Source organism: Neomonachus schauinslandi, chromosome 9 (assembly GCF_002201575.2).
Source record: "Neomonachus schauinslandi chromosome 9, ASM220157v2, whole genome shotgun sequence".
NCBI classification, from domain to species: domain Eukaryota; kingdom Metazoa; phylum Chordata; class Mammalia; order Carnivora; family Phocidae; genus Neomonachus; species Neomonachus schauinslandi.
The window spans coordinates 12,861,284-12,885,790 of record NC_058411.1 but is presented as its reverse complement, the minus strand read 5'-3'; the positions used below and the strand labels follow the sequence as shown (position 1 = coordinate 12,885,790).

Genomic DNA, 24,507 nt, shown 5'->3' with positions numbered 1-24,507 from the left:
CCGGCCACATTAGCCGAGTCCCACTGTGAATTAAGTAAGGTGCTTCTCTTGGTAAGAAGTCACATGCTGGGAAAGTGGTCTATTCCTACCCCCTACATCTGGCTAATTACAATAATTTTGGTTCAGAGACTCACTGAAACTTACAGGAAATTAATGAAGAAGAGAAGCAGCTTGCTGATAGGCGAATGTGACTATGTTTACTGATAGCCCAAATCTAGCATCTCACACAATGCTGTTCCTGACCTGGCTCCTGCCCAAATGCTTAGCCTCGGTCTGCTCACTGCCATCGTGTACATCTCTCATTCTAGCCATGATCGACTTCCTCCATGTCACTCTCCTTCATGAGCCCGGGCCTTTGCACATGCTATTATTCTTTCTGTCTGGAATGCCTTTTCCATCCATTTCTGCTTTTTTAGCATCTACTCATCTTTCAGGTCAAAGAGCTCCTCCTTCCCCCCCCCCCCCCACCACAGTAAAGCCAACCTTAGGTACTAGGAGCTAAAGCTCCCAAATGGAAATGCAATTCCAGAAAATACGAAAATATGAGAGCTCTCAACTGCAGAATAATAAGCAACAGGCCAGGAAACTTCTGCTTTCAAGACAAGCAAAATAAGAACAAGAGCTGCTGCCAGATATGTTAAATATTTACCCACTGATTCTTACACCCACCGTGCAGGTTAGGTTGAGAGTAATTTGCCTGAGTTCACACTGCCAGTCACGGGTAGACCAAAACTGCAAACCCAGATCCACTGAACAACAAACACAGGAGAGTGACCTAAAATATTCTAACCGCACTCCTGACATTAATGAGGATAGACAGCATTTTCTAATCCATTGCCAAATACTTAAGACCCTATGATGTGCAAAGACCTGTTACTGTGTGGGTTAAAAGTGGGTATAAAATATAGTCCCTTGCCCTCAAAGAACTTAGAGTCCAAGCAGAAGAAAAGACCTGGCCATGAACATGAGGCAGGATTCCAGGTTTAGGGACAGATTATGGCCCTGGAACCCGAGTGGGGCCACAGGAAGATGGGGGTTGCGCTTCTGGGGGATTGTTCCTAGGATACACCACATGTGCTTCTTCAAAAAACGATCCCATCGACCTGTGCCTTTTGTGACTTGCTTCTTTCACCCCAAAGTCCGGTGCATGTAAAATTCTAGTCATTTGAAGGACTCAATTAATCAAGGTTTTACTTTCCATTAAACCCAAGAGAAATGATATTTTACCCTATTTTTGGAATTTCTTACGACTCCCAAGATATCTCTTGAAATAACAGCTGCATTTGGCTTGGTGTAGAATTTAGAAAGAAGGTCCACGCCCTGGGGCATGTGGCATTGTGACTTGTCCTCGGCACCTTAGGGAATGTCTCAAAGTGGCATTTTATCAAGGCCAGGTTTAATGTCTGATGATCATCCCCAGAAAGACTTTCCTGACCCCCTGGAAACTGCCCTAACCACTAGACCCTCACCTCTAGAGTAACACTCCAGTTGAACTTTATCCTGCCGGACCCCAGAGGCCACTCCTTGAGTTCACTGTAGACCCTCACATCTTCCCGCTGAGCTCATGGTGCTGCATCTACCTCCCGGAAGTCCTCTCCTCAGGGCCCCTCCCATGCCCAACTGTGACAACCCCACCGTCTGACATCTTCCATGACCCCCAGCCTCAGGCAGAAAGCTATTTCCTTCCTCACCTCATATGTATAAGATGTTTTTTATAATCTGTTAAAATGCTGCATTTGTATAGTTGACCATCTATATGTCAATGTACCTGATAATGAATTCAAAATTGTTCATCCTTTTGCCAATCATTTTATTATTTATTATTTTTTTTAAAAGATTTTATTTATTCATGTGAGACAGAGATACAGAGAGAGAGAGAGAGCATGAGCAGGGGGAGAGGGAGAGGCAGACTCCCCTCTGAGCTGGGAGCCTGACACGGGGCTCAATCCGAGGACCTGGGATCATGACCTGAGCCGAAGGCAGACGTTTAACCATCTGAGCCACCCAGGCGCCCTTGTCAATCATTTTAAAAGTGCCTACTATGCCCCTGAGGCTACTAAGGGGAATCAGACATGGTATCTTCCCTCATGGTCTAGTGTTTTGTACACATGACATGTGATGAATGGACATATGGACAAAATTCCGGTAGCAGCACAAAAAGGAGGAGACTTCTGCCTGGGAGTCATGGAAGACCACAGAGAAGAAGTGGGACCCTCACGGGGGGCCGGGGGGGGCACTGGGGAGGTGCCTTTCAGGCAGGCAGATGGACATCTCAAGCATAGGCAGGGAGGTGTGAGCATCCACAATATGCTCAGGAGTGGTGTCTGGAATCTGGGATATAAGACTGGGGCCTGAGATAAAGGTAAAAGGGCCTTTCTTTCTTCCTTCTTCTTCTTCTTCTTTTTTTTTTTTTCAGAGAGGGCAGTGGGGAGAGGCAGAGGGAGGGGGAGAAAGAGAGAATCTTAAGCAAGCTCCACGCCCAGCATGGAGCCCGACATGGAGCTCAATCTCACGACCCTGAGATCATGACCTGAGCCAAAATCAAGAGTCAGACGCTTAGGCCACTGAGCCACCCAGGCACCCCAAGGGTAGATATTTCTAAATTCTGAAATTTAATATGCTTTACAAAACTTTCTGGTGAAGAACTCTCAATGACAGTAAATGAGAGAAGTTTAGAGAAATACTAAATTAATGATTCCCTCCAACTTTATCTGGCAGTATAAAAAAATGCGCTCATTAAGTGCATCAAGGAGGAAACATGCATATTAATACACAAAACCCACACTAATTAGCCGATTTGTAAATGCTGTATTCAAGGCAGCTGATTCAGAATGAAAATCACGGGAACCTTGAACATTTGGTATTTTGTGCTGGCCTGTGTTTGAATGCTCTTGGGCTCAGCATGCTCTTTGTTTATCTGCTGAATGTAGGCAGGGATGCAAAACAGCTGTGAAGAAAAGCACGTGGTATCTGCCCAAGGGAGGCAATGGCCATGGGGGCCTTGAATACCATCCCCATCTCTCACTTCCAGGGAGCCTGACTCAGGAGCTGAGGTGGGTCTGGCTGCCAAACACCTGAAAGAAAGTGTGAATCTGTCACCAGGTCAAAGAAACAGGTCGGGCAGAGGGGGCCGGGGGGTGCAGGTATGTTGAAAGGAAATTTTGAATTGAGAAGATGGTTGGCAGCCACAGATCAGAACGGCAAGAGAAATCAAAGAGATGTGCCAAAAGCATGTGATGACGAGGGGAAGACAGATGGAAATTTGAAGCCAGATGAGTCAGCTGGGAACAAAGTCTCAAAGAATCCAGAAGCAAGCAGCCCGTTGCTGGTCAGGCAGAGGAAATGTTACCAAATAAATCGAACCAACCCCTCAGAGCCGAATGAGGGGTTTCTTCTGGGTTCCAGTGTGGCTTTCAAGAAGGAAATCTAACTCAGTGTTATTGTCAACAACATTTCTGATGGCCTACTGTGTGCTGGTCTTGGAGCCTCTCCTGGCTGGTCTTCAAAGCAATCCAATCCCGGATGGTGGTGTTCTTGGCAAAAAAGCAGCCTCTGATCCTGGGCTGAGTCACTGTTGCTGAAAATCCGTACTGTGCCTGGCGTGTGAGCCGCTGGGGCTGACACAGTTCAGCAGGGCCCCCTTCCCACCAGAGGGGACAATGATGATGCTGGGTTTACAGCTATGCCAGCCCCAGAGCCATGCCCTCAAACCGTGCTGAGGGTTCTCTGACTATCGCTGGAAGGCAGGGGCAAGAAGGAACCGGTTCACGTGACTGCTCCCACTTGACCTCAAATGCCGCTCGGGGACTCACTAATGGGGAGTGTTCAATAAACGTCACCTCAATCTACTCAACTGTTACGCAGGAAACAGACAATTTCCTTGACCATTTGGCTTACCTCACTGCTGTATTGACACACTGTTCATTGGCTCATTAGAAAAAAATATATAGATTTTTCCAATTAATCCAAAGCTGGACAAGGCCTCGAGCGGTCCCTACAATGCTTCACTACTCAAGAGTGTGGTCCGGGGCCGGCAGCCTCAGCGAGCCCCGGGAGCTTGTGAGAAATGCAGACTAGCCACCCACTCTAGATCCAGTATGCCCGAATCTTCATGTAACACGACTCCCGCACGATTTGTGTGCAAATTTAAGTTCAGGAACCCCCACTCTGGTTCATAACTCTCCATCCTAACCTTCAATGGGCTGATTTTTTTTTTTTTTTAAGATTTTATTTATTTATTTGAGAGAGGGAGAATGAGAGACAGAGAGCATGAGAGGGAGGAGGGTCAGAGGGAGAAGCAGACTCCCTGCCGAGCAGGGAGCCCGATGCGGGACTCGATCCCGGGACTCCAGGATCATGACCTGAGCCGAAGGCAGTCACTTAACCAACTGAGCCACCCAGGCGCCCCGAATGGGCTGATTTTTTAAAAAACCTCCAAAGGAAAGAGCTCCCATAGCCGCCCCCCCTCCCCGCTTAGGAAATTCTACTTGTGTTCATTTCACTCCAGTAAGAATTTTGGGAGTATTTTACACTTAAATTCAGTGGGAATTCTGATCAACCACTTCCATTAAGCCCACAAATGAAGGGGGCCCCTAACCCAAGATCTTGAACGGAATGCTTCCGTTCCTTCTGGAGGGATTCCCGGGATGGCTTTCTGATGGCTGCATTAGAACCCCGTCCAAGTCCTCCCTAAGAGTCTCTCCAGGGAGGGTCGGTGTACCAACCCAGAGGGCACATTCACATTGTCACCCATGTACAGGGCACCCCGAGTCTGCAGAGCACTGAGCGGTCATCCACTGCCATTGGGAGTCCTCTTCGGGATGGAGAACTCAAATGTCTTCCACAACCAGGCAAGTAAATAGGAGCTGGGCTCAAGATGTCAGGGAGTGTTTGGAGTCATGCCTGCCTACCCAAGAGGTAATCAAATCCAAACATTTTTAAAATGTGCGCTGACCTAACGGGACTCTGCGAGCGAATGTCAACACACAGGCTGCCGGACAGAAACTCCTAGTTTACAAGCTTTTCAGGAGTCACATCTGAATACCTGGTTGTCTTTACAAAACCCCAAGGCACACGCTGACTCACCATTGGTTTGCTAACACAAGCACCAAAGGGGGAGGTTAGAAGAACATGGCTCTTCTCTAGGGATCAAGCCCTGTCCAGGAACTGACCCCTGTGACTTACCCGCAAACTCCTGTCTGGGAGTTTTTAACCACTGAGGAAGTTCTAAAAATCTGACCACTTTTAAGGTCCTGAGCTGCTCAAGAAGGAGATGCCGCCTAATGCGCTGGCCCGTGTGGGAGGCCATTCGGCATTTCCCCACACCGGCCTCACTGTCACCTGTCGTCCTGGCCCAGGCTCCCAGGTCTGCTGGGTCCTGGGGAGATGAACACCACACTTATTTAACAAACTCAAGTGTCAGGAGCAGGAGTCTCGCTCTCCAGAACTTTGCAGCCCCTCATCCCCGACGGGGCCGTCTGTGAGGATTCAGCTGCACCTCCCGGTATCCTAATCCGGCCTCCTCTTTATGACAGGCAGGAACTCCTGTTAGATCCCCTATCAGTTACATTTCGCTTCTCATTTCAGTCAAAGTGTCAACAATCTGGAATACTCCCCCATCCTTCTAGCGGTATTTTTAGAACAAACAAACAACTGACATATTTAGCTAAAATAAGTCACCTCAAGAAACCCCAGTTTGGCTCATTTTTTGCTCCCGGTTCGGCTATTAAGCTCAAGTCGGACTAGTGACCGGAACCAGCACCCAAGCTGGAAATGACACAGACAGGGTGAACGAAAAACACCCCTGGAATCACACTGCCCATGTCTTTGTCAAAGACCTCCTCCAGTGTCTGAGTTTGGCATTGTTTTTGAAGGGAGCCCTTTCACCTGGTGCCATCCACCAAGCAGCAGAGAGCGGACATGGACGGTCCAGACTACTTCTTGAGCGCTGTCTCCCTGGGGGGTGTGAGGGGCCGAGGACTACCTGCCCTCTGTTCGCTAAGTAAGCTGGTGAGCAAGTGCATTTGGCACCGTAGCCAGCTAGTAAGTAAATGTGTGAACAGGAAATATTTGAAAGTAAGCCTTCCCATTAAACTCTCTGGCTTGAAAAAAAAAAAACAATCTATTCTCTCTGAACCACAAAGCTCTTGGTCATTTCCAAAATGGGGGCGGGAGTGAGCCAGAAGCTTGAAACAAAACAATCTATTCTCTCTGAACCACAAAGCCCTTGGTCATTTCCAAAATGGGGGGAGGGGGGGGAGTGAGCCAGAAGCAACGCTACTGACCTGCCCCTCCCCAAAGGCCATCCCTCTGGAGCATTTCCCTGTCTTTATTTCTGACGTAGCTCCTCCCATGGCCCCAATTTCCCCATATTCCCAAGTCTGAGGATGGGAGCTCAAGTGAAGAAAGGAGACACGTGGGTCTATTTCAGTGGATGATGGCAGATGCCACAAGAATGGGAATCCTCCGATCATCTGGGCCTAGAAAGGAAAGAGCCCAAAGCCAGATGTGACAAAGACAGAGGAATCCAGGAGGCTCTGTAGGATCGAAATGGCACCCTCCACTCAAAGTCAGGATGGGAGCCAGAAAAGAGGAAACCGGGCAGGGTGCTGGGAAACTGAACCAGCTCTCTGGGACCAGAGGTGGACAGTGCATCTCTCTGGGATCGGATGCCAAAGGGGCCCTCGAGTCCTTGCGCCAGGAACCTGCTGCTGTGAATCCTGGCCTATTTTACATTTCCCACATTCTCTGACTTGACGTCCTGTGTGTTCTCGTTGAGTACAGCATGAAGGGTTTGGTTTGGTTTTGCTTGGCTTTGTTTCAGCAGTGTGAAGGAGACCACAAGCAGGACCCTTGTCCCTGGGGGCTGGAGCTTTCACAGGGGGCCCTGCTCTCCAGGATGCAGGTGGCAGGGGCCACGGTGGCCATCTTTGTTTCCTCTGAGGCACTCGGTGCATTCCAGAGTAACTCTTCACGTGTCACTGTGAGTGGTATGAAGGTGGGGACACTGCTCTCGTCGTCCTTGGCAGAAAGTGGGGGCTCTCTGACCTTTCACTAGGGGGTGTTCAAAGGACATTGAATCGGATCATCTGTAGTGGGGTTTTTGATTCCAACCAGCTGTTTCTGGCTCAGGGTTCCCATGAGAATACTCATGGGATAAATGTGGACATTGTCTTCCTTACCTTCTTTCAGGTGTTTTTGTTTTGTTTTGTTTTTAAACACATAGTAAATAGTTAAACTTTCATGACCTTAAAATGCAAAAAGACCATTATGAATGCACCGACATTGAACTGTATTTAGACCGTTGGATGTGTTTTGCACAGTTGGCTGGGTAACTCACAGGTACTTTCCATGACCCATATGCAGTAAGCAGAAATCATTATTTTATATAGCAAACTTGGCAGATTAAGACCAAAATGGACCACAGAAGAAACACAGACACATGCTTAGTTAGCTATGAACTAAGGCTCCCAGACTACTCAGCAGGGTCATTACTTTCAACCATTCATTGCACAAACATGTATTAATGTTTGCAGCATGCCAACCACTGGGGTAGGTGCTGGGGATCCAGAGGTTTCAGGAAACACCTTGCAGGAAGTCTGAAGATGATACTCCATACGTTGAATTGTTGAACGAGATACTCAGAAGAACTTGAGATCTTGTAAAGAAAAGCACCAAAACAAATAAACCTGCATGCCACCAGTGGGGATAGATGGCTTTGGTGCAGCTGCCCTAGCCTGGCCTCTCCCAGCTGCTGGGCCTCCTGAGGAGCTCTGTCCCCTGGCGGGTGGGAGAGTGGCATGTCCTGCTTTCTCTCCAGCATACTCTGAAATAACCAGGAAAAGGGGAACTCTCTGGAAAGGAAGCAGGATACTCCTATGAGGACTTTAGACTGGCCGCATGCATGTGGACTTGGGGAGCAGAGCTTGGGCCAGCACAACTCTCAATCTGAGGACAAGGCCATCCCTAGTCCTGGAGAAGAAAGGGTCTTCTCATAAACAATTTGGGCTTCAAATACATTTCTCTCCCATTTCTTCTTTTCCAGTTTTTCTTCTACCCTTGCCTCATAAACCCAATTTTTCAGTTTCTAAGCCATTTCTTGTTGCCTTTTCGGTATTTTGTCTCTCTTAACAAGCATCTACATTCCCTGAAGGCAACACCAGAGACCCAGAACCTCACAGAAAGATTACATAAACGGGCCGGCACAGGGGGAGGCTGCTTCCCTGCTTCAGCCAGCCCCTCCCAGAAGAGTGGTGGCTTCAGGACCCAGAGCCAGAGAATCCCAGAGCAGAAGGGCCCCCAGGTATCTCATCTCAACCTCCCAAGAACGCTGGAAACCCTCCCATCACTATACATGTTGAAAGGGAGAGGATGGAAAGCTGATTTTTTTTAAAAAAAACTGTAGTAAAATACACATAACATAAAATTTCCCATTTTAACGTGAACAGTTCAGTGGCATTAAGTACTTTCACACTGCTGAGCCACCACCAAGACCATCCGTCTCCAGAACGTTCTTCCTCTTGCAAAACTGGGGCTCCAAACCCATTAAATGATAACTCCTCATTCTCCCCTTCCCCCAGCCCCTGGCAACCCCTGTTCTACTTTCTGTCTCTGGGATTTTGACTGCTCTTGGAGCCTCATATAAGAGTAACCACACAGTATTTGTCTTTTTGTGACTGGCTTATTTCACGTAGCTTAATGTCCTCAAGGTTTATCCATGTGGTAGCTTGTATCAGAATCTCCTTCCTGTTTAAGGCTGAATAATATTCCATTGTACATATATATCACATCTTGTGTATCCATTCCCTCATCAGTGGGCACGTGGGGTGCTCCTACCGTCTTAGCTATTATGAATAATGCCACTGTGAACATGGGTGTGTGAGATCTGTTTGAGTTCCTGCTTTCAATTCTTTTGAGTACTTACCCAGATGTGGAATTGCTGGGTCACATGATAATTCTATTTTTAATTTTTTGAGGAACTGTCATACTATTTTCCACAGTGACTGTACCATTTTATATTCCCACCAGCAGAACACAAAGGTTCCAGTTTCTCTACATCCTCGCCAACACTTGTGACTTTCTGTCCTCTGTGTGTGTGTGTGTGTGTGTGTGTGTTAATAACAACCATCCGAAGGAGTATGAAGTGATATCTCACTGGGGTTTTGATTTGCATTTTCCTAACGATTAGTGATGCTAAGAAATATTTCCATGTGCTTATTGGCCAGCTGAATATCTACTTTGGAGAAAAGTTCCTTTGCCCATCTTTTGTTCGAGTGGTTTTTTTTGTTGTGGAAAGTTGATTTTAAAGAAGCTACTGCACTTACTGAATTTGCTCCACTTTGATCCACCGTGTCTTTGAGGCTGCTACCCACCCTCCTTTGCCCAAAGATCCTCCTCTCCAACTTGTATCCAGGAGGTTGGCATCCCTGGGTTGGTAGCCTTGCACTCATCCCTCCCAGACATCCTTCAGATATCCATGGATTACTTCTCTTGAGTTAATGAGAACAAACTTGCTTTGTGGCCCAACTTTCTATCAAGTATAAATTTAATGGCCATGTCCGTGACTCCATCACTCAGCTTAGGCCTAACGATAGCCCATAGCACCAGGCCTCTCAGTAATCACTATGTCGAAACATTACTCAGCATCATATTTCAACTTAAATTGAGTGTAAGAAAGAGTGAGAAAGAGGGAGTCTTACTTGCCAAGCAATGATTTTTTTTTTAAAACCAGATATATGCTCCACTTGAGTAAAGAATGATCCTAACCATGTTTTCCAGTTTATTGATAAGATTGACAGGGGAGATAGCATAAAAATCCTTTTCATGTGGATTGCTGGCTCTAAGAAGGCATAAACTGTCTTTCTCTTATTCGTGGCAGCATTCCTGATACCTAGCACACTGCACGGCATGTGGAATGTGGTAGGAACTCAGTGCTTCAAAAGCAGTGGTTAAGAGCACAGATGTTGAGGCCAGACCACCTGCATTCAAATCATGACTCCGCCACTGACAAGGTGGGTAATTTTGGACAAACTAGTTTACCTTTCTGTGCCTCAAGTTCCTCATCTGTAAAATGGGGATGATAATATTATCTACTGTGGTTCTCATGATGATTAAATTAGTTTAAAATGTGTTAATTGCTGGGGCACCTGGGTGGCTCAGTCGGTTAAGCATCTAAGTCTTGATCTCAGCTCAGGTCTTGATCTCAGAGTCATGAGTTCAAGCCCCGAATTGCGGCCAGCATGGAACCCACTTAAAAAAAAATGTGTTAAGTGCTGACAAAAGTTGCTGAAATGCTAGTGGTTATTACTGCTAAACGAGTGAATGAATAAATGTTATATATGTTCACTTCTTTCCATAGTTCCCGTTGGCGTAAAAAGAAATGTGATCACGTGACAGGATCTGCATGACAGGATCTGCTCTCGCACATACGAGAGTAGAAGATCATACACAGAAGTGTTTAGAGGAGATGGTGGTCTTCTGGCCAGGTGACTGAAGCTTGTTTCAGTATCTCCTCATGTATCAAAGTTAGGGGTCAGAAAACATATCTAAAAGAGTTGTCGAAACACCTCAATGATGCCACTTGGATTTGTATCTTTGAGAGGCTCCAAAAATTACTTCCTTGTGCTTCATGTAACATTTGATGGTATAAATAAGAAAGAGTAAAATTCAAATCAATTAAAAATCTGTAATTAGCAAAGTTGTGCAACCACAATTTGTCTCAGGGCAAGAGACTAAACCTGGCGGTTGCTGCCCTTCGCGGCCTCTGTAAGGCTTCCTGAATTAGAATAAAACATTCCAGTCATACTACTGTTCTCAGATGCCACCGTACATAGGATACTCTCTGATACATTTTCCCAAGACAAAAAGCAAAAATTGTCTGCTCTCATCCTAATATTTTATCTAAAAATGAATCCCCATGGCAGAAACACAAAGTCTACGAGGGGCTGATCAAAGCACTGGCTGACAGACTGCCCCACTGTCCTCGGGATAGACAACTGTTCCAAACATCACCTGGCACCTACTTCTACCTTCTTGGGCCAATGAGGAAAACACCAAGTAAAATGTAGTCATCAACTTGGAAATTTGAGGAAAGCTGTATTTCAAAAGAAGAAATATCAAGGCTCCTCTACCAAGTACAGTAGAGAGTGAATCTACCTGAATTTACAAACAGTCTTCAATATAAAAATGTGTTGTTAGATTTTATTTTGGGGAAAACTTGCAATGCATTAAAGACATTTAATACATCGTCAGCAAGTGATTTCTCACTCCTTTGTTTAGGTATTTAACGGTTAAAGGGTTTTTACAAAAATAATTTTTCAACAGAAAAAGAAGGCAGTTCAGGAGGAACAAAATAAGACACGACACATAGAGAAACTGCAGACATAAACCCAACCATACCATTACTTACATTAAATGTGAAGGGACTAAACACTTAAGACAAAAGGCAGGAATTATCAGACTAAATAAAAAAATAAGACCTGGGTGACTCAGTCGGTTAAGTGTCTGACTCTTGATCTCAGCTCAGGTCTTGATCTCAGGGTCGTGAGTTCAAGCCCTGCGTTGGGCTCCACGCTGGGCGTAGAGCCTACTTAAAAAAAAAAAAGCAAGACCCAACTCTACGCTTTCTGTTAAGAGAGGGGGGATTTGAAGAAATAACGGCTGAGAATTTTCTAGAAATGATAAACAGTACAAACAATACCGATCCGCAGTTTATGATAGCCCAGTGACCCTGACCGAGCAGGAGCCACTCTGAGCTGTTTCACGGTAAGAACGTATAGCGCCCTCAACTACGTCAATTGGAAGCAGCCAGGGAGAAAAGACAGATGACATTAAATGATCCAAAATTAAACGAACAGTTGACTTCTCAACAACTACAAGAGGAGTAAGATCATTCGTGCTGTGAGAAAATGAGAGCTTAGAATTATATATCCAGTTGGAAAAGCTCTTCTGAGAGTAAAGCCAATATATTTTCAGACACAAACTGAGAAATTGTGCCAGCAACAGACCCTCACTAAAATTTCTAGGATAATCACTAAACAACAACCAAAACAGAACATTCCTTTTCCAAATCAGTAAGAAAAAAACATGTAACAAAAACATAATTAACCTAAAAGAAGGTAGGAAGAGAGAGGACAGCCTATGAAAGGAAGGGCAGGACAAAGAGAAAGCACAGAAGAAGTAGGAGATACCAACACAAATGTACCAGTATTTACAGTAAGTGGAAATGAACTAAATGTTCCAGATAAGACTGTCAGTCTGAGTTAAAAAAAAAAAAAATCAGCTGTATATAATGAGCACAAGAGTGAATCTAAAACATAAGAATATAAAAAGTTCGAGGTAGGAGAATGAAGACAGATACTCCAAGCATACATGCGCAAACACGTGCACACACACACACTGCGTGTGTGTATCTGCATATGGACACACAAATGTAGGTAAGTGTTGTGGATGCGTGTGGATGGCATCTAAACTAGATTCTGAGGCAAAATGAATTATGTAACTTATTACATAATGATACAGGGTTGAATCTACCAGGAAGACATAGCAATTCTAAATTTATATGCACCTAAGAGCACAGCTTTAAACTATATAAAGCAAACATTGCTATGACTATGTGGTGAAATAGGACAATCTACCATCCCAGTGATAGATCTCAACATATCTCAGCTCAATAATTGACCAATTAAGCAAACAGAAACCATCAGTATGAATAAAGAAGATCTGAATAGCAGAACTAACAGCTTAATCTAATAAGATGTATAAAAATGTACCCCCAGATGCAGAAAGTATTCTTTTCAAGCACACATGGAGGATTTATAAGATGTGACCACATGCTGGGCCATAAAACAAGCCTCAACACATTTCAAGTTCATATAGATGACAGTCTCTCCGAGCACAATTCAATGAAGTTGTTAAAAGCCCATTAACAAAAGATGAGTGGGAAAAACCCATATATTTGACAATTAGAAAACACAGTTCTAAAATAACTAAGGAGTCAAAGAAGAAGAATTGAAATTTAAAATGATTGAGAACGAAATGATGATAAAAATTTCAGATATTGAAATTTGTGGTCTACAACTAAAGCAGCACTTGGCTGCTTATGTCAGAAAATAAGACAAGGGCGCCTGGGTGGCTCAGATGGTTAAGCGTCTGCCTTCGGCTCAGGTCATGATCCCAGGGTCCTGGGATCGAGTCCCGCATCGGGCTCCCCGCTCAGCGGGGAGCCTGCTTCTCCCTCTGACCCTCTCCCCTCTCATGCTGTTTCTCTCTCGCTCGCTCTCTAAAAAATAAATAAAATCTTAAAAAAAAAAAAAAAGAAAAGAAGACAAAAAATTAATGAACTAAGCACCTACTTGAGAGATTAAGAAGGAAAACCAGGTAAAACAGAATGAACTCAAAGAAAATAGAAGAAAGGAAATGTTAGAAATAAGAACAGAAATTCATGAAAGAGAAAGTAAATATATAGTTGAGATCATAAAAAAGCTGGTTCTTTGAACAGATCAATGTAACAGACAAATTTCTGGCAAGACTGTTCAAGAAAATAAAAAAGAAGGCACATTAAGCAATATTAGGAATGAAAAAGACTTAACCGCAGGTGCCGTATGACAATAAACAGATAATTAAAAAACATGAACAGCTCCATGCCAATAAAATTTAACATTTAGATGAAATGGACAAACACTTAAGATATATACATATATTATATATATTTTAGCTTCTATGTTATACATAGCTTAATAAAAGAAGAAGCAGAAAACCTAAATATCCTATAATCATTTTTGTAAAAGCATAAGAAGTCTTTCCATAGAAAAAAGACTAGTGCCAGACGGTTTTACAGGCAAATTCTCCCGAAACTTATTATTCTAGAAACAGATAACTCCAATCTTACACAAACGATTCTAAAACACACAAAAAAGAACTATTCCAACTCATTTTATGAGGCTGGCCCAATCTTGATGCCAAAACCTGACAAGTATACAATGAGAAAGGAAAATTGCAAGCTATTTCACACATGGACAAATATAAATGTTCCGAAAAAATTAGTAAACTGAATCCACTAAAAAAAGCTAATATGTCATCATCAAGTTGGGCTTATTCCAGGAATGCAAGGTTAATTTAACATTTAAAAATATCAATTAATATAACATTCACAGGTTAAAGGAGCAAAACCATACAATTATCTCAATAAATATAGAAAAAGCATTTGATAAAATTCAGTATCAATTCATGATTTAAAAAGATCAACTCTTAGCAAACCAGGAAGAAGGAAATTTCCTTACCTTCTTAAATAGTATCTATAAACAAACTTGTAACAAACAGAATTCTTAATGGTAAAATACTGAAAGAATTTTATTGAACTATACTGAAGGTCCTACCTAGTCCAGTAAGGCCAATTTTAAAAAGTTGAAGGATTAGAGATAAAGAAATTAAATTTTAATTTCAGATAAAAGTCATTGTATAGAAAGTCCAAAGTAATCTATATATAAATTGTTAGAATTAACACGAGTTTAGCTGAGTTGTTGGGTCAAGAATGTACAAAAATCAGCTGCCTTTTTATACACTAGTAACAAGTAGATAGTAAATTTGATAAAGAAAAAAAGACTGTATACATATAGTGTATACAAATGGAAATTTTTTCAGGTAACTAGGAATAAATCTAGTAAAAAATGGGCAAAATATTTATAAGAAAAATTGTAAAACTTCATTAAAAAGTATTTTTTAAAGACCTAAATAATTAGATATAATGGCCATGGATTAGAAGACCCACTGTCACAAATACAGAATTCTCCCCAAGCTGAGCTATTAGATTAAATGTCATTCCAATAGATTTTGTTGTTGTTGTTGAACTTGACAAACTTGATTCAAAAATTTATATGCAAACTCAAAGGCCTGAAATAGCCACAACACTCTTGAAGAGCAAGATACAGGGAGGGACCTACCTCACATATAATAAAGTTGTAGGGATGCAATCACACATAGATGGCACACTGAAAGAACCAAGTAGAAAGGTCAGAAATCGTCCCCCTCCAACCCCCCCGACCCCCCCACCCACATATGGGCATCTGATTTAAGACAAAAGTAGCACAAGGAGCAACAGGGAAGGGATCTTTCCAGTACACAATGCTGGGACAATGGGGTATCCATGTGGGGGAACACTACACTGAATCCTTCCCACCATACAGACATCAAACAATCATTTCCAGATGGACCCTTAGATTTAAGTGTGAAAGGTAACACAAAAGAGCTCTTAGAATATAACTTAAGAGACTGTCTTCATGACCCTGGAGAAGGGAAGGGAAGGTTTCTTAAACTAGATGCAGAAAGCACAATCCATGAAGGAAATGGCTGATAAATGCAATTACTTTAAAAATAAGAACTTCTGTTCATCAGAAAACAAGTCACAGATGAGGAGATGATTTTTGCGACACATGTAACCAACAAAGGGCCTTGTAACCATAATATATAAAGAACTTTTACAAGTTGGCATGAAAAAGTCAACCCAATTAGCAAAGAGGAAAGACTTCTCCCTGTGCTTCACCGAACAGAAAAGCTGAATGGCCAATATACAGAGACAAAGGTGTTCAACCTCATCATGCCACTTAAACTCAGAACGTGACACCATTAACCAGCAACCACGAGGCCAAAAATAAGTCTGAAACACGGGGGCAGGGGCGGGGTGTTGGTGCGTGCAAGCCCACGGGCTCTTGGGCACTGCCGCTGGGAGTGCAAAGGGGCACAGCCCCTTCGGAACACAGTTTGGAATTATTTGGTAAAACTGAGGAGGCACATATCCTATGACCCAACAATCTCACTCCCAGGTAATACCCAGAGAAGTACGTGCACCTGTATGCCAGGAGACCCATACGGGAGTATCTACAGCAGCTCTGCTCCTAACAGCTGAAAACTGCAAACAAACCGTATATCCATTTCCAACAGCCTGGAAAAATACACCATGGTATATTTATATAATAAAATACTATGTATCAGTGTAAAGGAATACATTGCTGCTGCGTGCAATAAGGATGAACCTCCGGAACACTGAACCTCCGGAACGTAGTAATGTTCAGCGACAAAAGCAAGCAGCGTAAGGACATATTCAATACAATTCCAATAAAAATTTTTAGATATGCAAAACTAGAAATTTTTATTATTTGGGAGTGCGAACATATATGGTATAGAAACACAAGGGAATGCCCCGCCTATAATTCAGGATGTGGTTAACATCCGGAGATGTTAGAGAGGTAAGGGGATAGGATACACGGGCACAGAGGAAATTCATAGGCAATATTTATCTTCTGTTTCTTAAACTAAGAAGTGGGTGTATGTGTTAGTCATATTATTATTTTAAATATATTTAATAAGTATCCTTTGGCTTTTGCTCAATATCTAATGACAACAATTTTAAAGGATTCTAAAATATCGTATTTGAGAACACTGGAGAAGTACTAGTCATCCTGATAATATGAATTCCTACCAACTACCGAGTGATTACCATTACAAATGCGGCCGGTCTCTCAAGTATTACCCTCACTGTCACCAGGAAATGATAGAAGTTGGTGTTTAAGTACCTTGAGGGAGCCTAATAGGGACCAATGGGTCTATGATTCTCGGCCTCAGGCTAAGAGGCCAGCTAAATCAATTCTCCGTTTAACAGTTGAACTATCCAACGGTTAAACAGGCCTCAGCCCGACTGTGGCAAGGGCCCTCCCCTCCATCTGGCAGGTATGGAGGAAACATCAGCCACGTCCTCAATCTGCGTCTGGCTGATGGGACGCAAGAAACGTGAGGCGCTCCCAGGCTTCCGAGAGTCTACGGTTCTGCAGGAGACAAGCCTGTCACAGATACTACTGCTCAGCATTCGGGACAGGTGCCCACATCATCTTGTTTAGGTTGGTGTTGAAATGTTTTACCCCGGGTTTGGAAAGAAACCACGGGATCCAACAACTACATCTGGCCCCAACTTTTAATAAAGTATTCTTGGGAAGAAGTTTCCCATCACATAGGAAGAAATACAAATATTTAAAAAGCAAACAAGTCATCGGCTGCTCTCAGACCTGCTGCCATATGCTTTGCTTTTTTGAGCTTACAGCTTAACATTAAAATAACAGGCTCGCATTCCTCAAATATCTCTACTGCTGTTCCTTACTTATTCTACTTGAAAAGACTGTCAGCTGCTGTCACTTGGAATCATTACCATATTAGCCACCACTGTTTACTGCTCACTGCGTGGCGTGGCTATTAGTTTAATAAGCCCTCCTCTCGGATGACACCCCGGGCTGTCTACACAGGAGACACATGCTGGAGTCTGACGTCTAATGAAGGTGTTAGGGCTGGGAGGCAGGGAATGCTGCTTTATAAATATTGATGAGAGAAACAGAATTCAGTTGCATCAGGTACTTTACTGATGGGTAAAGGACCGGGCCCTCTGTAAAGTGCTCTGACCGCTTGAAGATTCCATGGGCTAACCAATTTGGATGAACCCAGTACACTCGTGTGTAACAGAGCAAGTGAGCCTACACCAAGTAAAACATGCAGCAAAGCTCTTCAATGCACTCGGCACAAATAGCTGAACCGATAAAAGAAATCTCTAGTCAGAGGTTTCCTGGATGATAATGAGAATTTTCTCGATGGGGAGAAGAGAAGTGCCCTTTTCACTTGAAGACAAAGAAATGTTTGTAATGGAAATGGGTGAACCAATTTTCTAAGGAGAGCTGCTGAAACGCACTGATTAAAAACTGTGAGGTGATGAGGCAAAGAAATAAAGCCAAAGGCGCTGATTTCCCCAAGTGAAGAGAGCTGCTCCGAGCCCCCGCCCCCGCTCCCCCCCCCCCCCCCCCCCCCGGCCACACGCCGCCCCCACGCCACCGCGGACCCTGCCACTTAGACAATTAGAAGCTGTCAGCCTGCACAGTGTTTACTGTTTCTGGCCACTGTGTCCTGGTTACCAGGCTACTCCACTGTGAATAAATGGGAACCGAGGCGCCCACACGACAATGTTCTTCTCCCAAAGCCTCCCTGACAGGCCTGGATTCAGGGATTTGGAGGAATGTTGGGAAGATAAGCTGTCATGCCTGTGGCAGCTTATAAGGGCAATTCTTAGGTTAGGTACAGAGATGAACTGATTTATTTAAGGAGTTCTAGTTCCTAGAGAACAAACCAAGGCACAAAGAGGTCAGGTACGTTGGTGGAAGTCGCCTAAAATAGGAAGATGTTTTTCTTCAAACTGACTTTAAGACAACTCATTTAAAAACATCTGTCGTCTCCCTCTGACCAATAATTTCTGTCAAATCACACTTTGATATGCAGGTATATTTTTTCTCTAATGTACATTTAAAAATGTAAAACTAATCTAATCTAAAACTAAACTAATCTAAAATCCATCTATAGCATGCACCAAGGATACATATTGGGAAAGACTCGATAAGGTATCTTTAACTTAATAAGGGTGACCTGACAGGCTATGTTTGTTTCCAAATATCATGCAAAAACAAGAATAAGGGAAGTCTGTACTATTTATCCTCAGGATATCTGTGAAGGACTTAAAGTAGATAGAATGAAGGAAGGGGGGGGGAGTAAAAGTGAGTAACTTTCTGAGTAGGAGCACTTACATAAAATTCTCCGGATATTCACTGAGGGCCATGTCAATGATATTCAGAGCATCGTGGTAATGCTTTTGTGCAGACAGTAAGAGGGCAAGGAGGTGCAGGGAGTTGGCGTCATCACCTTGAAGTTGAAGAGCTTGGCGGACGTACCCCAGAGCCTCTGGGATCTGGTTTAAAACAAAATCAAAAAGAATTTTAAAACGCGTGCGTGTGTGTGTGTGTGTGTGTGTGTGCATGTACACACAAAAGAAGCTACCACTTCAATAACTGATTCTCTGTAAATATCAAAAGTCATTTCACCCTGTGCCACATTCAGATCCTAATCTTTGTGACAGCCCCAGGATATTAACCACAGACATGCAAACAGATGTCCTCTCCAAGTGATAGTGTGACTCGCTGAGCGATGCAAGGCTCTGTTTCTCTCTGTAAGACTGCCAATACCAAATCTTTTGTTTCTCCCTAAAACACAATTTCTCTTTTCCACAAAACTGATGCACTCTTGATTGTGCCCAAGATAATTCCACTCTCAATGGAGACACATGCAAGTTGCCAGAGGTTCTTAGTGGAATTAAACTGCCTTAGCCGAACTGTTCTCATTTTTTAAGGTATTACCGAACTAAAGTACAGAATGTTACAAAACCTTAAACAGAGCTTTCCAAATGATCAGACACCTGTGAGTCTCTCTGAAGTTCCTTCGTCCCGGACACTCCATTAGACATCAAGGAAATATGCAAACAAACAAACAAACAAAACCCCGCACCTTTCCAAACTACAACCCAAAATAATGCCGTCCAAGAAACAAATTGCAACGCTACATACAAAGCAGATGTATCCAAATTCAAACAGGACCACAGACAACCTTAACCTTTAAAATGCAAGAGCTGTTCAAGACTTTCTTCAAAATCATCCAGGCACCAGGGTTGATAAAATACATACATAATGGATATTTGAACACCCGAGATTCCATGCAGGTTTAACAGTGACCAGGGAGAATTAGAACCTGACACTGGATTTCGAAATAGAGCTCGGAGCATTCGTACACAACCACCCCAGGGACTCCTTCCTGTCCCCAACCCCCAAATCCAGTCCCCACGTTGGATCTCTTTTCAGCTCTCTGGCCTCTTTTCAGCCCTCAGTAACCTCACTCTGTTAGGAAAAAGCCACGACTTCCCAAACCTATTCGTTGTCCTCTCTGAAATCCTATTTTTGATGGATTTAAGTTCTAACTGCCGGTTACACAGGCTTTCGGCCACTGAGCCACAGCATCAGGGGGGTCACGGCCGGGAGAGGGCTCATCCAGCCCAGCCCTTCCTTTAGAGGGAGGAAGCTGAGTCCCCGGGGGGTGATAAGGCTTGAGCATTTCCATCTAGCTATTGAGTGACTGGGACAAGAGTGGCGCTAGATCTTCTGATTCCCCTCCTGTCCTCTTCTGCTCAAATGGCATTGGCTCCAAAGGTAAGAGGGCCACAGCCCCGGGCCCCTGCCCAGCAGGGACACAGTCCCACCGAGTGTGGGCCTTACACTGTGGGCCCACAAAGATGGCGGCTGCACCCATAAGGCCCCATCCACTTATCCTCTCCTCGGGGCGACCACCCACTCTGTGAACGAACGGCACTCAGCCTGTTACAAGGAGGGTGGAAAGGCAGGTATACTCATGGTGTTGATTTGCAGGGGTGATCAGCCCTCCTTAAGGGCTAGCTGACTTGAAGGAATTCCAAGCTAGTTCCTTCACTGAACGAGCATTACCGAATGCCTAACACATGTCGGGCAGTGTTCCAGCTGCCGGGGTAAAGCGATGAGGATGACAGACAAGGACCCCTGCCCTCATGGAACCTAAAGTCTAGGGAGGAAGACAGATCCTGAAAAGGAGAGCTGAGCAGGAGGAAGAATGGCAGGCCGCTGCAGGAAGGAGGCTTCGAGCAGAAGGTGAGAGAAGCTCCCGGGGAGGGGGGACCAGCGCAGAGCTGTTGCAGCAACAGCTCCCCACTGGACCAGCTGTGAGCCCCACCACGCCAGGCCGTAGGGCCTGTACAGAGGATGCATCTTGGTTTCCTCAGGCCCCGGGTCACCAGTGGAAGCCACTCCTCCACGCCATTCACAGGCCTGCGGGGAGTCAGAGACATGCCTACAGCCCGGGTCTGCCCAGGGAATGGCATGTCTGGGGGGCTGATCTTTGCTTCACCTCCAGTCAGCACTCAGGACTGTGCTGGGGTCACCACCAGCGTCTTGCACCTGGTGGGCAGGCAGGCATGCGGCCAGAACCTCCGAGCAGCTGGGAGGGGACAAGAATGGCAAAGGCAGCTTCTGGAAGCTGCCATTGGGAAGATTGAAGGCCAGCAGAGCTTGCCTCTCCAGCAAGGAGAACGCTGCTGAGTCCCGTATTTGGAGGAGAGATGGTCCCTATCTTCTACATGTTATAAAGGAAGCGGGTACCTCTCACCCCTGCCTGCTGGCATCTTCCTTATGACAACCGGGGGCTCATTCCCCACCATGCAGCTCAGCACTGGGTCTGCCAGCAAGGGACAAAGGCTCTTTGGGGACTCCTGGGCTCCGGGCCTTTGCCATGTGCTGCATCCCATGCTGCCCTCTGAACCCTCCAGATCTGTGGATTTAATCTCCCAAAGCAGAACCTGGGACACCTGTGTCTTCCCAGCAGGAGCTCAAACTGACCAAAACACCGGTGGCCGTGCTGGGAGGAGTCAGCATGCCCTCAGAAGAGACCCCGGCTCCAGGTCCGTCTCAGGTGAATGAGAGAAGACAAGCTACTGCCTCACAGGGAGGTGCTGAAGGAACTGCATGGAGACGGAGCGTGCACCAAGTTTAGGGAACATGAGAGAAACTGACCTGTCTGGAGATGGCAAGCTGCAGAGCCAGGTAGAAAGCTGCTTGGTGATCTGTAGGTGACAGGCTGTGGGCCCTGAAAAAGCATTGGCGGCCATTAGTACACGGGAGAGGCCGTTTTACCTTTCCTAGTCAACGAGTATTCACATTTGCAGTTTTACACCAAAGCCACATATCTGACTACGTAATGTCTCATTTAAACTCTTCTCTTTGGTCCACTAACAGGGATAACGCATGTTCCCTCTTACGACTGTGTGCAGGTATGAAACAGGAGCATGCTCTGTGTCTTCTCTGGCATCTGAAATAGCAGCCCATGATCCTAGGCTCTGAGGAGGAGCCCGAGGTGAAGAATCCACAGGCGCCTCCCCCTGGGCTGAGCAGGAGAGGCCCATGTGTCGTGCTGGGACACGGGGAGGTTCCGAGTGTCCTTGGCAAGGCGATGGCTGCTTTGGTTAAGTTTTGGCTTGGCCTTAACGTTAACTTCATCCAAATTTCTGGATTTCAGAGAAACCATATGAAAATCAAAGACCTGGCTTTGCTTGTAAAATGAGGTTTTGGTTTTTGATGAACCATGGGAAGAAAAGAAGGGTTCTCGTTCAGTCTTTTGAAGCTTTTACTAAGTTCCATGCCGTTTACTAACGTCGTCTGTGTAACTGGGACATGCAGGGCTCTGCGGCCGGACGCTAGGCTTGTTTTTATTAACTGGCCTCAGACAGTGGATGGGGAGAGGCTGTGCTGGCCTCCTGCTTGATGGCAAACATAGTCACTCCTGCTTTTATGTGAAAGTCAACTGTATTTCACCAAGAGTAACTCAAAATGTGACTATGTGCGGGACATAATTCTGTCTAAAAATCGGGGAGGAAGAGAAAAACGAACTTTTGCTTTCTTTAAAAGGCACTTTGGGGCAGACTAATTACAAATGGGGGGGCAGACGGTAAACATAAACCCTTCATGCTCTTTTGTCAACACTCGATGATTAAAGGAGGATCTTCTACCAGCAGAAAACAAATTCGAGATAACAAAGGAAGCCAAATCATTATGGGTTCAACTGCCTCAAACATGCCAACGATGGTTTTCTGTAGTAATAAGGCCTTTTACTGAAACCGTCCGTCCTGCTGTGGAGAAAAAGGCTCAAAAGTCTTCCAGGTATTTGGCATCCAGAAAATACGCCAAATCCAACAATTAGGGCCTTGTTTAGGCAAATGTGGTAGCTCCAGGGTGGGCGTGGGGAAAAGCGTGGTGGTGGTAGTGGGGGGGGGCGGGGGTCTGTCCTTTTGTTAATCTCAAGAGCAAAGCCCCTAAACTCCCATTCCTGGGGAGTCTTCAGTAGTGACCTTGCCTCAGGACACAGCCTTAGTTTAAGAGGTGGCAACTGAGTAGTTGCCTGTGTTGCCCTTTTAAATGTCTTATTCCTACCGGAGGTCTGCTCTGTGGGCTCCGGTTTTTATTATTTTACAAGTATTGGTTTTCCATGAATTTGTACTTCAAAGAATTTTTTTTTCGTCGGTGTTTATAAAAAGTGAGATTGGAATGTCATGGTTTCTGTCTCTCCCAATTACTCAGGGAAAATGAATACAAAATTAATTATGAAGAGACTCTGAATTATTTAGCATTATTTATCTTACCTTCTTTCACAATTGATAAAGCCAGGTTTCTACAACCCTCAAAAAAAAAAAAAAATATTCCTCAGAGCTATAATTTTCTCAGCCCAGTTTAGAGTTGTCATAAATGAAGTTAAGTCAAATCATGGCTGCTTCTGCCCAACACCAACCAAGGGAGAAGCCGGCAACGGCCTGGCGAGTTCAGGGAGCGGGTGAAGATAGTCCTGACCAAAGGCCCCACCCTGGCCTCATCAAATAACGATTAACTGCTAGCCACAGCACTGACTGTGACAGGAACAAACCAGAAGTGATAGAAATCTCAGCATTGGGCGCCTGGGTGGCTCAGTTGGTTAAGCGACTGCCTTCGGCTCAGGTCATGATCCTGGAGTCCCGGGATCGAGTCCCGCATCGGGCTCCCTGCTCGGCAGGGAGTCTGCTTCTCCCTCTGACCCTCCTCCCTCTCATGCTCTCTGTATCTCATTCTCTCTGTCTCAAATAAATAAATAAAATCTTTAAAAAAAAAAAAAAAAGAAATCTCAGCATTTCTGGGGTAGGTCAGGACAAACTCTGAAGAACTGCCAACTGGACTAATAATGGATACCCAACTGTCAAGTTTCTAAGGAGACACAACTTAAACATACACATTTGAAAACTTTCACTTCAATAATTTGGCTAATGAGTTAAACTGACCACTTTAACCTATGAGAGCAACAAAGAGATAAGGAGAATGCCCAAGAAAGCAAGAAAAAGTGCACAGTGATGAGCTCATGTAGACTCCAGAGAACTTGCTTCACTCAGGCAGAACTGCTTCAGCAGCCATGCTTCCCGTGGCAAAGCCATGCCCCCAGAAAACCCGCTCAGCAGAAATCAGCAAGTTGATGCAGGCAAGAGGAAGGACATTAGTGATCTTGAAAACTGCAAGCCTGCTGGACTCTGCACATGGATTTTTTTTTTTTTTTTTAATGTAGGCTCCACACCCAGCACAGAACCCCACGTGGGACTTGAACTCATGACCCTGGGATCAAGACCTGAGCTGAGATCAAGAGTTGGACGTTTAACCAACTGAGGCACCTAGATGCCCCTCTGCACATGGATTTGAAGCAGGCTCATAAATCCCATTCCCACACAGTGAGCAGCTGGTGAGGCTGCTAAGAGAAACCCAGAGACCCAAAAATGTCACCAAAGGGACACTCACAGAGCACTTCCCTTGTCAAAGCACCTCCATATCCATTAAGTCAATTTCTCTTCCATAAGGAAAGGAAGAAATATTAGACTGCTGACTCACTGATGTTGCCCATCTATCCATCCATCTACCCAAGTCACCCCTCCGTCCATCTAACCATCTGTCCACTCATCTGTCATCCATCTATCTACCCTAGTCACCTATCCATCCGTCTGCCCATCCATCCATCTATTCATCCATCCACTCATCCATCCATCTGCCCTAGTCACCCATCCATCCA

The 24,507-nt window shown here is 44.7% G+C and overlaps 1 protein-coding gene across 1 annotated transcript in view; it reads right to left on the bottom strand.

Moving 5' to 3' along the window:
• Positions 1–24,507, bottom strand: part of TTC7B (tetratricopeptide repeat domain 7B) — a 222,981-nt gene that overhangs the window by 71,019 nt on the left and 127,455 nt on the right. Inside the window, exons 13-14 of the mRNA XM_044918052.1 lie at positions 21,447–21,519; positions 18,609–18,769 (exon numbers count right to left, since the gene is read on the bottom strand). Coding sequence (XP_044773987.1) covers positions 18,609–18,769; positions 21,447–21,519 — 234 coding nt within the window. The remainder of the gene's footprint in view (positions 1–18,608; positions 18,770–21,446; positions 21,520–24,507) is intronic.